The following is a 13,378-nucleotide window of genomic DNA, read 5'->3' on the forward strand; positions in this document are numbered from 1 at the left end:
GTTGGACACATTGCTGGAATCGCATCACGAAAGGGTTTTGTGCTTGCTTCCAAAATGTCATTCTAGATCTTGCAATCGGTGCAGTATGTTGTTCAGATAATCGTTCATTGGCGAGTTTTGGTCAGCTTGATCAATTGCTGTTAGTCTAAAATCTGATCCAAACCGTGATTTATTTTGTTCAATTTAGTGGAATGAAAATGTGCATTAAGATTACATGTAAAAATGTGCTAAATCAGTGACTGCTGTGACACTGAGTGACAGAGAGTGGAACGTACAGATCGCAGAGCAAACGTGAATCTAGGTATAATTTTTAACTGTTCAGGAAATGAAGTGGGCTTGTGCAGGAATCACCGTAAAAAGGAGTTACAGCAGATGGCAGAGACTGCGGATGGAATGGCAGCCACTTGGGAGAATGTGCCAGAATGGATGACCCCAGCAGATACAGTGGTGAGATCAGCTCATATGCAGCATCAGTTTGATTATGGCATTGCGATATTGTCAGGTTGAGTAAATATATGTGAAGGTCTTCATCTAACAGTGGATAGATCATGGCTGATAATGATGATACGTATTCCAGAGAAACCTAATGGTAACATAATTTCTAGAACAGCAAAAAATTGCGTTGAAAAAACATTGCAATAGAAGACACAACAACAGAGATGACTGTACAGTTGAATGGATGTCCATCATTACATTTGAAATCAGGATTCACAAGACCCCTTAGAAATGTATTCTTGTATTAGATAATTTGACAGCAATTCCCCAGAAATTGAGTAATATTCCAGAAAATGGGACCCAAATACTTGTAAATTAGTTTGTCACATTGAGCTGTTTGGAGTTAGGTTTTCAGCAATATATAATCCTTATGGCGCTACCCCGGGGTACCAAATAATACAAAATGGCCGAGGCAATTAAATATTTTATTTCTGGGACACTGTTTTTTCCAGGGTTGTACTTAACCCCGCGACTGGGGTACCAATCAATCCGAAATCAGTGCTACTCCGCGATGTCGAAACGCAGCGAAGACGATTGTGCTGAAACCCTGAACGCTCGTACGCACCGTAGTGGTGCATCGTGTACAGCTCGTCGAGATGAGTCGATTGCCGCATCGCCAAACAACAACAGACTAAAAATGACTGCATCACGGATATTATATGGTACCCCGGGGTACCGCCATAAGGTTCACATAATCCTTGACAGACTGCCATGGAGTGTAAACTACACTTAGTGCTTTGCCAGAAGAAATTATATATAACTGAATATCACTACCATATATAACTGGTATTTAACTAGATATTGCTTCCATAGATGTGACGATGTATATCCATATTATCCATCAAGTGATAAAGTGGAAGTTAAGGAAATATTGTAAATAAGACTTAATATTTGGCCCCCCGATAACTATATTCGTAACAATTCAAAACATCAAACATAAATTATTGATGAAGCATCAAAAGCAAAGGGATATGTATAGGAATAGCATGCCCTGGAGCCTCCTCTAATCGTTTCCACAATCTACATTGGTGATTTAACAAGTGGCCTCAGTTGAGTGCAATCAGTTGCATCCTGACTTATTGAGTGCAATCAGTTGCATCCTGACTTATTTTTGCAAATGAGTTCTTGTTCATTTGGGTGATCGAGTGATTTTGGTGCAGCACGTGATAGCTTTCGACATTACGACAATCTATAAAGTGTTTATTACGTGTTGCAGTATAGAATCACGCAGCAGATGACTTTTGTATGTACACGGAGGGGAATAAATTAAGCCTAGACTTTACAATGCTCATCTTTTATAGTATGCTTTAAATACAAAATAGAATGCCATTATAAAAGGCCAACACATTTTAATAGTATTTCATGATGATATATTACTCTCTAATTTAGTGAACAATTTTGAAAGAGTTCAGGCCTCAAGAGTTGTATTGTATTATACAAAATATATATCTCAGTTATTAGCTGATAAATATGTATATTTAGTTTGTTTGGTAATAAAAAAGGCATGTATAGATTTATTATACAGGCTCACATTCCCTGATGCTACATTCAATACAATTCTGGGAATTGTTATTTGGCTTGAGTATTGCCTCATCGATCAGCACAGTTGGCTATGTATGGTGCGAAAGAAGTTCAACATACAATACATGAAAATCGGTTGATTAATTTCCAGACCTGATTTTTTGAAACAAATGTCATCTCTGCTCTTTCAACACCCTTGCTTGAGCAACCAAAGGCTGCACTCAAAGTAGGGAGCCAGCTAAGGTTGCTTTCTTGTTATGTATATACAGTATATATATAAAACCTACATTCATATGATTCTGTATCATGGATCTTAGTTGAAGAAAGCTCTTCTTACATGGCTGTAATTGCCATGCTGTATTATGTTAAATGGTGAGACAGACCTATTGCTAGCCTGGGGGGAGGGTGTCTTGACCTGTATGTGGCCTCTGCACAACATACAATCGTGCAGACATTAATATATTCGACACAAGACCCTGGTTGTTCCTATTAAATACATTATATTTTTAGTGTAGCTCAGCATTTTCATTTGTAATTTATGAATGAATGGTCCGGTGTATGCATTTCTATTGTGTATTTTTAACATGTTTTAATGTTGACCACGTATAAAATGAATTAACATTTTTCAGGAAGAAAATTCTGCTGAGGTTTCCACATATGGAGGGAATAAATATTTATTATTTTAGCTCATGATGGACTCCGAATACTTCTCGGTGCTGCTCAGTGACGGTCAGTGTAGATAACACATTTCATACGGCTCCTACCCTCAGACCTCTGATATGGTTTTCTGTCCAGCGAAGCTATTTATTCTGTCAGTTTACATGATTGGCACATGCCACGTTGACTCACGTGCAAGTCCAATGCCGTGCAAGTGTCTGTGATGATTTGTAACGTGAAGCATATGCCAGCAGTGCAGAAAACATAGAATTCCCATAAGAAGCAAATTAAATTGCATTTATGTTTAGAATATCTATGCATGTTTTAACAACAATCTGTAGGTGTTTTTTGGAAGTTTTATAGAATTTAATCTTTTAGAATTTTTCCATTTTTTTATCACTATTCGTGCTACTTTTAAAAGTACAATTGACATATTATTTTTCTAGTATTGAGTAACAAGAATGCAGAACCTGAAATTAAGCTCTTTAACATGAGTCTTTATTTCTTCCACATATCTTGGTATTCATTCTACGTGCCACGATGTACATTAGCAAAACGTCCATCTGCTTTGGAGTTTTAGCTTTTCTGTTGTTTGCCGATGCCAGGTGAATCACTCGAAGAAAATCCATCAGCCAGCGGGCCTGGAATGGCCACCATCCACAAACAGCAAATGTGGTTGACCAAATAAACTCATTTTGGAACAAAATATGACTTTATTGTTCATCTAATTCGGTGAGGCACAACACTGGCACAAAATAGATTGCAGTAATCTTGTGCTGCGTTCCCAAGTGCTTTGAAGAGGGTTCTGGCCCAGCCCACTTTGGTTCATCGCATAGCCTAGGGCTTAGCATGAAGATGGCCCATCAGTAGTCTAATCATCATCATCATCAGTCATAATCCACTGCTGGATGAAGCCCTCCTCATGTAATTTTCACCTCCCACGGTCTCACGATGCAACAGTCTGCCTGGCACCGGACACACGAGCCGATCTCATCACCCCATCTCCACAGTGCACGTCCTCTCGGGCACATTCCCTCCTTTGGCTGCCACTTAACGCTTCTTCTTGCACATGTTCCCTAATCCATGCGCACATGTCACTGTCTCCCAGTATCATTCCAAGCATGCATCTCCACCATCCTTCACTTTTGAGCCTATGTTACATTTTCTTTGTCAGTGTCCATGTTTCTGTTTCACGTGCAATACGCATCGATCCAATACTTTTTATGTACATTGGTAAGTCCCCACAGCCAATATGCAATTCAAGTTTGGAGGAGGTGATGCAACCTATTACACCATGCACACTGGAATTAAAACTGCTTTAAGTTGAAACAATAAAATAAAGACAACGGAAAGCCAACAGGACATAAAATAACCTAAGTTAGAATGGGTGCTAATAATGACTAAATTAAAAAGATGACGGAACGTGAATACTCATTTATTACATACTAGTTCATGAAGCCTGTTTCGCCAGGCAACATTTTTCAATAAATTAAATAATTAACCTGATATAATTTTTTTTAAATCTCAAATCAGACACTAACAACTACTATATATTTTTACTCAACCTGACAATATTTTTCCGAAAAAAAACAAAAATTGTTGAGGACTTGATTAAACCTCTTATATTTAAAGACGTACCAATCGGAAACCGCTCAATTTAAAGATTATGTTCTCGATTTATTAGAAAGAACAAAAAATAATGAAAGTAATACTTTATGGGGGGAAACTCTTTTACAGTTTTCGAATTATTTAGATTTAAACGTAAAATGCGTATTTTTTTTTCTTTCAAACCTGCTTGAAACCGAAATATCTCAAGAAAAATAAAAGGTAGAACAATGATTCTCGCTTCAACTGCATTTGCTGTTTAACGCTCTATTAAACGAAAAAACCCGCGATCTTGTATTTTGAACGGGGGTCTTAATATGAAAGATCCCGGATTTTCAGATTTGTTGTTTGTGTCCTAAAAGCTACCTATATACCAAATGTCTGCTTTTTACCTTGTCGGGAAGTACCCTAGACATTTTTGAGACACACAGATTAAGGTCTTTATTTATACAGATAACAAAACCCAATACATTTTGTGTTCGAGAAAAAAAAAGTCATACCGGGGAGTCTTGAAGAAGCATCCCTCGCTAAAAATGTGCAAAAGGATTTGTCCTTATTTCCGCGGGCGAGTGCGTAGGATGCTTCCGAGAGCTGCTCGGGTATAAGCGCGTAACACGTGTAATGCGCATGTAACACGCTTACAAAAGCAGAACCTTCTGCTGCTGCTGGAGCTGTCCGTCAAGCTGTTACTGTTGGTGCTGCCATGAAAACAGGAGTCCATGGAACTGGACTCGTGCCAGCAACAGCACTTTGTAATGCCCCCTTAAGAACGTGGCATTTCATGGTTTAATTTACCTTTACCCACGAATGAAATTGCAAGACAATTGCAGATTCACGTTTGAACCCTCAAGCCAAAGCTTAATGAATTTTAAATTTTTTGGGTAAATGCGCGTGCAAAGGACTGACATTTTTTTAATTTGGAGTCATCAAAACTTAAATATTTGTTAAGGAACAAAAAACATGATTCTTCATTCCAATATTTCAATCATATCCATTGTGTGCTCTTGCATAGTATACATATTTAAATATACTTTTGAGATAAATATTGGAGGCTGTATTTTTTTTCAATTACCAGTTTATAGTACATATTAATAAGTAGGCTTAGTTCAACCAATATGAAGTATTTTTTGTTTGTGTTTGGACTTGCGTTCACATTTGAAGTAAAATAACAATTTCCACTTGGATGGGTTTGCTATTCCCACTGGCAGGAAAAAAATAAAGCACAATGAAATATTGGTCATGGTTTGAGCTGAAGGATTTTAAAAAAAATGTTGCTTGTGTATCTGTGTAGGGAGCGATAGTGTAGCGGTTAGCACGCTGCGTTATGAACCCCGCGATCCGGATTCGATTCCTGCTCACGGCCAACACCAGTGACGATTATCTGAACCAGTCCTGGGCCTCCCTGAGGTCGGCTCGGCCTCAAATAAATACCTGGTACGGTGTGTAAACATCGTCGCTGGGGAGACATAGGCGGTGGGGCGTGGTGCTGGCCACCCACCCCCTCGTGTACCGTTCTGGCCTTCATCGGTGCTCGATAACAGCACTTGCCCATACAGTCTGTCAAGGCTCTACGGGGAATCTTTATCTTTGTACATGTACAATGTTGAGTATTTCCACAGCCCCTCGCACACACTAATCTCAATGCAATTAGCTAGCAGCTTTGTAGCCACGCCGTTTGAGACCCATTCAGGGCGATGGGAAAAGGCGGCCATGGCTGTAGTGACGATATCACAACGCGAGGTGGCACAAACATAGCAAGGTCCACAGCCTACACGCTCTAGGCTTTTGGTAGTCTCAAAGTGGTTGTGTAGGGTCATGGGAACAGCATTGGTAGATAAGACAGTTATATCACTTTCACGAGAAGGGCAATAACATTACGAAGTTTTTCTTAATTAGAACGCCATAGTTTTAGAAGTCACTCACAAAAGCCCCACCTAGTGGAAATGTCACGAGCTGCCACTGCTCCTGAGGAAGGATGGTTGTTCGTGTGCAGACTGCGTTATTTCACATCATTACAAACATCTTGATCTGAAGGATAGTTCTGCAGGATTAGAAGGATGCCTTGGTGGTCCCCATTAAAAATGGCACAAGCATTTCAACAGGACCTAAATCTCTGTTTTATTGACCATGCAAAGGCCTATGATACCATGAATAGGCGAGGGCTCTGGGTTATTATTTGTTCTTTTAGAATCCCTGAACCTCTACTCCCAATCATTACGGACCTTCATAATTGTGGGCAGGCCTGGGTAAAGCGGCATGGCCTGGAGTCAGAGCCATTTTCTCTTGCCCTGGGGGTGTAACAGGGATGGTCTTGTGGCCCCTGCACTATTTAACATTTTTTTTACCACATAGTTCAAGAAGCTTTCCAGGGATGTGCCACTGGAATTCCCATCTGGTACAGATATAATAGGAAGCTCAATGCCTGGGTGTGTTTAAGGGATGGCTCCCTATTGGTTAATCATGTTATGTATACATATGATCTGGTAATTTCTGCCCACTCTTTAAACGCATATCTGTACTAGGTTGGAACATTCAGGGTGGGCTGCCTATGGTCCATCTCACTCCGGTTATCTTCGCAGTGGATTTTGGCTAGCCGTCTGGAACGCCTTTTCTTCTGATATTTGGAAGTCACTATTAAATCTAGATTTTTTTTTTTTAGAACTCCCCCGCACCTCCGATTAGCATGGTTGGCTACGAATAGTGCGAAAGAAGTTCAATGTACATACAGGCTGGATTGTGTGAGGAGCTCGCATATCCTTGAACGATTTAGACACAGTTCCATCAGAGAGCTTCTCCGGTAGGCTAGGCTGCGTTTGCTGAGTCATGTAGCCGCATGCGAAGTTACCGCGTGCCAGATTGATGGGGCTTAATGGGTACGACATGGGCAGGAGAAGAGATGTATTGATGTGGTCCAGAAGGACGTTGAGCTGATTGTACTTGCTGATGACTAGTACCAGCGGTGTCAAGATCGGCCTCCATGGAGGAGGTTCTTGAAAGATGCTACTGGAAAGTTGGAGGCAAGTTGCCCTCCAGCAACAATTTAGGGCAGGGGTAGCGACGCTCACAACATGTGGCGCACCAGGTGGCTAATATGCAGAGCAAGTTGGCACATTGGGCAGCACAGGTGGTGCTGACCTCCTGTGAACACGCTTCAAGGTACACCTCGCCTGGAACAATAGCCGTGGTGACGTCACCTCCACTTATTGGCGAACAACGGTTGTTTGTATAATTAAAAGTATTATAAACGGGGTATTGATATTTTTAAAGCATTATGGTCACTGGAGAAACTACTTATAGGGTGAACTAGCATACAGATATAATATACTTATTACAGTGTTTTAGTACAATGTTGAGTTATTTTAAATGTTGGAGTTATATTGACCAATGAACATGCCGGATTATCACCACCTCTTGTAAATGATCACCAGGGCAAACACATTTTGTTAATGTTTATACATGCACAATTTATATTTAAAGAAAAAAAAGTACTCCTTTTTAGTGCATCACGCTGTCAAATAAAGACAAAAAGGACATCGCTCAAGTCCACAAATAACTAAGTAAGAGACGTCAGGACAGAATGCATTTCAGTTACTAGGTTAAATAAGGTAACATAATAAGATGTAGATATTAATTTATAATACTTCGTAGCTGTGTGCAATTTCCTGTTTGCCTACAGCGATTACATTTGTTTTAAACTAATATTCTGACTCAATATATAAGAGTTGAAAGGTACGACGCAAATCCGAATTTAAATTTATTTAAAAGGATGCAAAATTAGGTGATCTCCACGTATATTCTCACATATGTTGCAAAGTGGAACCATTTTTACCTTTACAGCTTCAAGCCAGTCTTGATATTTCTTCAACTGGGAATGAATGACATTGCCTTTGAAGAAAATTACTAAATTGTCCCACAGCTGTTTTTATGTTTAGTTTGCCAGAATTTAAATCTACATTGGAAGTATAATTATTTCAGCTTAAGCAGTATTTTAATGAAGCGCCTCATCAATTATGAAAGTTTTATTGATACAATTCCATTCACTCTGCATACTTTGCATTTTGTGCTGTGCAATATCTCCCTTTTAACTTGGGAACCATGTTATTTGTTCAGTATTAAATATATTATTTCAAAATTCGAAAATTACCAAATTGCGAATGTCTGGATTTAAGTTCGACATTTGTTAAATAAACTATGCCTCATTGGTTAATGTTTTCCTATAGCACAGTAACTTAGCTGTATGGATTGCAACTCTTTGTGGACTTCTGCTTTCTGGTCGATCATTTTGAGACAGCAATTCCTCAAGTAATGGATGAGGGATTTTATGTGCCTTGAAAGATAAAGGCCGAGTTAGCTCGCAAATGGCATGAGCACAGACCGATTTAGGCATTAACGAAAGCATTGATTTCCCCGTCTTTAAAACATCAAGCAACACTTGGATCCATGTGATTGAAATCAGGTGCCTAGCCAGCAAATGGCATTTAAAAATAAATAGCTTAGACATTTATGTTTCTTTCTCTGTCCAGGTGTACATCTTATTTTAAGCTTTACCAGTCGTCCCTAAATTATCATTATCATTTTGTAATAAATGTATTAAATATTTATATTGATTATGAAAAGCCTCTGTAAAAAATATCAACCTGTTTCGATTGTTTAAAGAGATATATATTATTTTATTTAGCATGTATTGGGTAAAAACATTTTAAAGGGGTTTTGTGATTCATATATACTCTTCTGTTGTCATATGTAGACTGACTGGGATACCTCTAGACATTCGAGTAGATGTTAGTAGACATTTAATAGTATAACGCAATTGAAGATGGCAGTTTTTTTCTTTATATGTGACCCAAGCAGATCAGAGAAAACTCCACAGAGGAAATAGATCCTTGCTATAGAGTGAAGCATGATGTTTATTCCCATTGTTACCGAACCAAAAATCATACAGGGCTTGTTAAATTTTGTAATTTGCGTTTAATTATGCATGTGCTCGCAATTGCCTTTACGAGTGCTTTCTACCTCTCACAGTGGTGTTGTTTGGCAGTCATGGTCTGTTTGCCACATGTGGAAGGGATACAAAAAAAGAATCAAACGCACACTCACGCAATACGCAGACATGTTCAATCAACATTATATACGAAGAAAGCCTACTGGAATTTAATCATGAAACGGGACATTATTGCCAATGGTTAATTTGATATTGTCACAAGCCGCACATGCATATTGCTCTCCTATGAGATATTCACATTGCATTAGCAGATGCTCTCTTTGAAAGGCATTAATCACATTATGCTTATAATTTGAAAAATGTATACTTATAGAAATATATTTTCAACAGGCAAAATATTTACTATTGTCTATGCAGGTCGGAAGATGTGTTTACTCTCTCACTAATGGGGCACGTATCATTTGCACATTTTCAATGTGACATATGTTTACATTTTCTTGTTTTACTGACACGTTTTATATATATATATGAAAACACCATATGCTTCTCCACACACCGAGTGAACAGATATTGAATCTAATTCTGTCTTGCCGTTATCGGCGACATAAGCCGCTCAGGTTTAAGCATTCACCTCTGCTCAAGGTTTCGGTGCAGCCATATCAGTTCCCATAGTAATGCATTTTTGGAGCGCTATCATTCGGCCAGAATGTTTACCTTGTTTTCCCTTTCTGCTTGCTGACATGAAAAATTCCACGAAATACTGGGTAATTTTTTATTCATGTGCAGTAGACAATAATACAAGTTTACAGGTGAAGTCCACCATTTCACAGGTAGTACAATAACAAAAAATACGAAAGAACAGCTAAGAAAATTGAAATACATAAATACTGCTTGTTATATAACTATCGTGTTACCGAAAGGATATATCTTCAACGATGGTAGGTGGTATTGATTAGCTTGGAGAGATAAAAGTTTGCACTTCTGCTGTGTCATTGCCGATGAACACTTGACATTTTATGAGAATTTTCATTGCAATATTGCTTATCTGAATCAACAGTGACGTGAAGATATTGCCGTATGGCTTCTGTTCTTTTTTGCAATACATTTTAATATAGAAATTACCCACAGTCATTCTGCCACTAGCAATAAATAAGTCTTTTAAAACGTGGAGCCCTTTGGTAGCTAATTTAAACATTGAAGGTCAGGTTAATGTGACCATATTGTGGGAACACAATGGTCCAATCTTGTGAAGTGTACCACAAATCTCCAAAAAGACAGATTTTTTATTGTTGCTACATAACAGCAGCTATTTATATTTTCCAAGCCCACAACACACTATATTTGGTGATTGTGTGGCCAAAATGCATCGTGCCTGGCAGTAAACAAAAAGATAAAACACAAAATTAATAGTATCACCAATTTCGGTCCCTCATGGGAACTCCTTTTATTCTGCTATTGGCAAACATTTTGTTGCATTTATCTATATGTAGAAACTGTTAGTACGCTATTCAGGGGTTTTAATATTGTGATCACATGCCCTGAATCATATTGAAAATCCAATTCTGAACAAAGCTGATCTGACCTATGATTCCACAAAATTAATCAGTTGATCTGAGCTGCCATATTCAAGCATTTATCGAGGAAAATTACTTTTGCTTGCACATACCCATGCAGATGTGCATAAGTCCATAGATAAATGTATTCATAATACAACAGCTTTCATTGACCACTAAGTGGCAATTATGTCATCATGGTTCTGATGCCCGAATAGGTTCACAACATTAATTGTAGGTCTTCATATGGATACAGGTGTTATTGGTTAACACACAAGGGTAACTGGCAGATGCACCACATGTTCTTCTAACTTTGCCAACTGGTTTTATTTGATAGCTGCCCTAAATTCTGCTAATTGTTATGACTGACAACGCCTCTGCTTCCTGATGTCACTTGGAAGGCGACTTCCACCATCTCTGTAAACATAAGACTAAAACAAAGATCCCTGTATAGCCTGAGCAGACGTTTGTTGTAAGTGCTGTTAGTGAGCACCTATGAAGACCAGAATGGCATACGGTCAGGTGGGGGGCCAGCTCCACGCCCGAACACCTTTGTCTCCCCAATGCTGATGTTTACACATTGCATCAGGCACTCAATTGACGCTGATTAGACCTAGGGAAGGCCCAGGGCCGGTTAAAATAATCACCGCTATTATTCGTTGTGAGCAGGAATTAAACTGGGGTCACTGAGTTCGTAGCGCAGCGTGCTAACCGCTGCACGACAAACGTGCAAACACACACATGAGATTCTAGATTTGAAGCTTTCGTGACTGCAAGGATTCATATTCTTAGGTTTTTTTCGGTAAAGTCACGTAGGTAAAACATCAAAATTAATAAAAATAAAATAAAATAAAGATCACGACGTTTCGGAGGCAACACAAGTCTCCGTCATCAGGTGGGACCGTCACAGCCAGATTAGCTGCATCAAGTGAGGCAATGATTCAAGATGTAATCCCTTAAAAGCAAGTTGAGGGGGGAGGAGAGGGGGGGGGGAGCTCATCAGAATGTGGTAGCCCGATCTGAAACACGGCAGAACTGATTCTTCGGCTGTTGCCGATCATTGCTACAACTCGGTGGGCTCTCATGAAATTGTCTTTTCCGAGACCAAGGTTCTCTGCAAACCTCCTGGCTACCATCAAAGGTTTGTACACGAAGCCATACAAATATACAAACACAGACATAATTTCAACCGTGATGATGGGTACAAACTTAGTAATCATTGGAAAGATGTTATCAACCACGCAAAAAAGACTTAATTACACTTTTTTGACCATCTTATCTGACAGACACTATTTTACTTTACTTTACCGAGTGTTAACATCCCCAGTTTTTAATAGTACTCTCTTCATTGTTCAGCCAGCATTGGTATAAACATGGGCATTTTCGTTCTTTTATATCATGTGTATCAGGCCTCCCCTCCCCCCTCTCTGTCCAATGCGTTGGCGTGTGCAGCAGTAGTCGCTTGCGCACAATCGCGTCCACGCCGCCGCCCATCCTTTTGGCCCCGCCCCCTCCCCCTCCCGATGCGTTGTACTTGGCACGTCTTGCCGTCTTTGAGCCCCGCCCCCCTCCCTCCCGATACGTTCCATTCATTGGCTACCACATTCTGATGAGCTCCCCCCCCTCTCCTCCCCCCTCAACTTGCTTTTAAGGGATTACATCTTGAATCATTGCCTCACTTGATGCAGCTAATCTGGCTGTGACGGTCCCACCTGATGACGGAGACTTGTGTTGCCTCCGAAACGTCGTGATCTTTATTTTATTTTTATTAATTTTGATGTTTTACCTACGTGACTTTACCGAAAAAACCTAAGAATACACACATGAGACTTGTGGCTTCTGAATGTATGTATGTTGAACTTCTTTCACACCGTACGTAGCTAACCATGCTAATCGGAGTTACAGGGGAAGGACAACAAACTAAACATAAACAACTGTTCTAAAGAAATTAGTTTTCAATCTAGACTTTAAAGTGCATAGCTCCAGTGGCTTCCTAATTTCGGAAGAAAGAGTGTTCCAGACGACCGCCAAACCATATCTGAAAGCACGTGATGCAGTGACCATCTTTGTTCAATGGCCAGCCAGAACCCGGTACTGCGAGGATGACCGGAGTTCGCATGATGGTTGATGCTCATTGACGAGATCAGGAAGATAAAACTGATTTTTTAAGACTTATGACTTCTATTTGTATGTATGTTGAACTTATTTCGCACCGTATGTAGCCATTCGTGCTAATCGGAGGTGCAGGGAAAGGACAACAAATTAAACGCAAAAAGCATCGATTAGTTTTAAACCTAGACTTTAGTAAAAAAAACATACTTTTGTTCTCAGGTGTGTCGTGAACACAGTGGAGGGGCCTGGAGACACTGTAGACGACCCTCTTTGTGACACGGACGTGCGGCTGGAGGGAGTGCGGCAGTGTCGGCTGCCTTGCCCCAATGAGTGCGTCATGTCGGAGTGGGGACCCTGGACCAAGTGCCCACAGGTAACCTGACCCTGTCAATCACCTCAATCCACAGGTAACCTGACCCTGTCAATCACCTCAATCCACAGGTAACCAGACACCGTCAATCACCTCAATCCACAGGTAACCTGACCCTGTCAA

The 13,378-nt window shown here is 39.8% G+C and overlaps 1 protein-coding gene across 1 annotated transcript in view; it reads left to right on the forward strand.

Annotated features, from left to right (window-relative positions):
* Positions 1-13,378, forward strand: part of THSD7A (thrombospondin type 1 domain containing 7A) — a 337,784-nt gene that overhangs the window by 274,729 nt on the left and 49,677 nt on the right. Inside the window, 1 exon segment of the mRNA XM_078860548.1 lies at positions 13,105-13,258. Within this exon segment, the coding sequence (XP_078716674.1) occupies positions 13,105-13,258 (154 nt within the window).

Source organism: Lampetra fluviatilis, chromosome 10 (genome assembly GCF_964198595.1).
Source record: "Lampetra fluviatilis chromosome 10, kcLamFluv1.1, whole genome shotgun sequence".
Taxonomy (NCBI): domain Eukaryota; kingdom Metazoa; phylum Chordata; class Hyperoartia; order Petromyzontiformes; family Petromyzontidae; genus Lampetra; species Lampetra fluviatilis.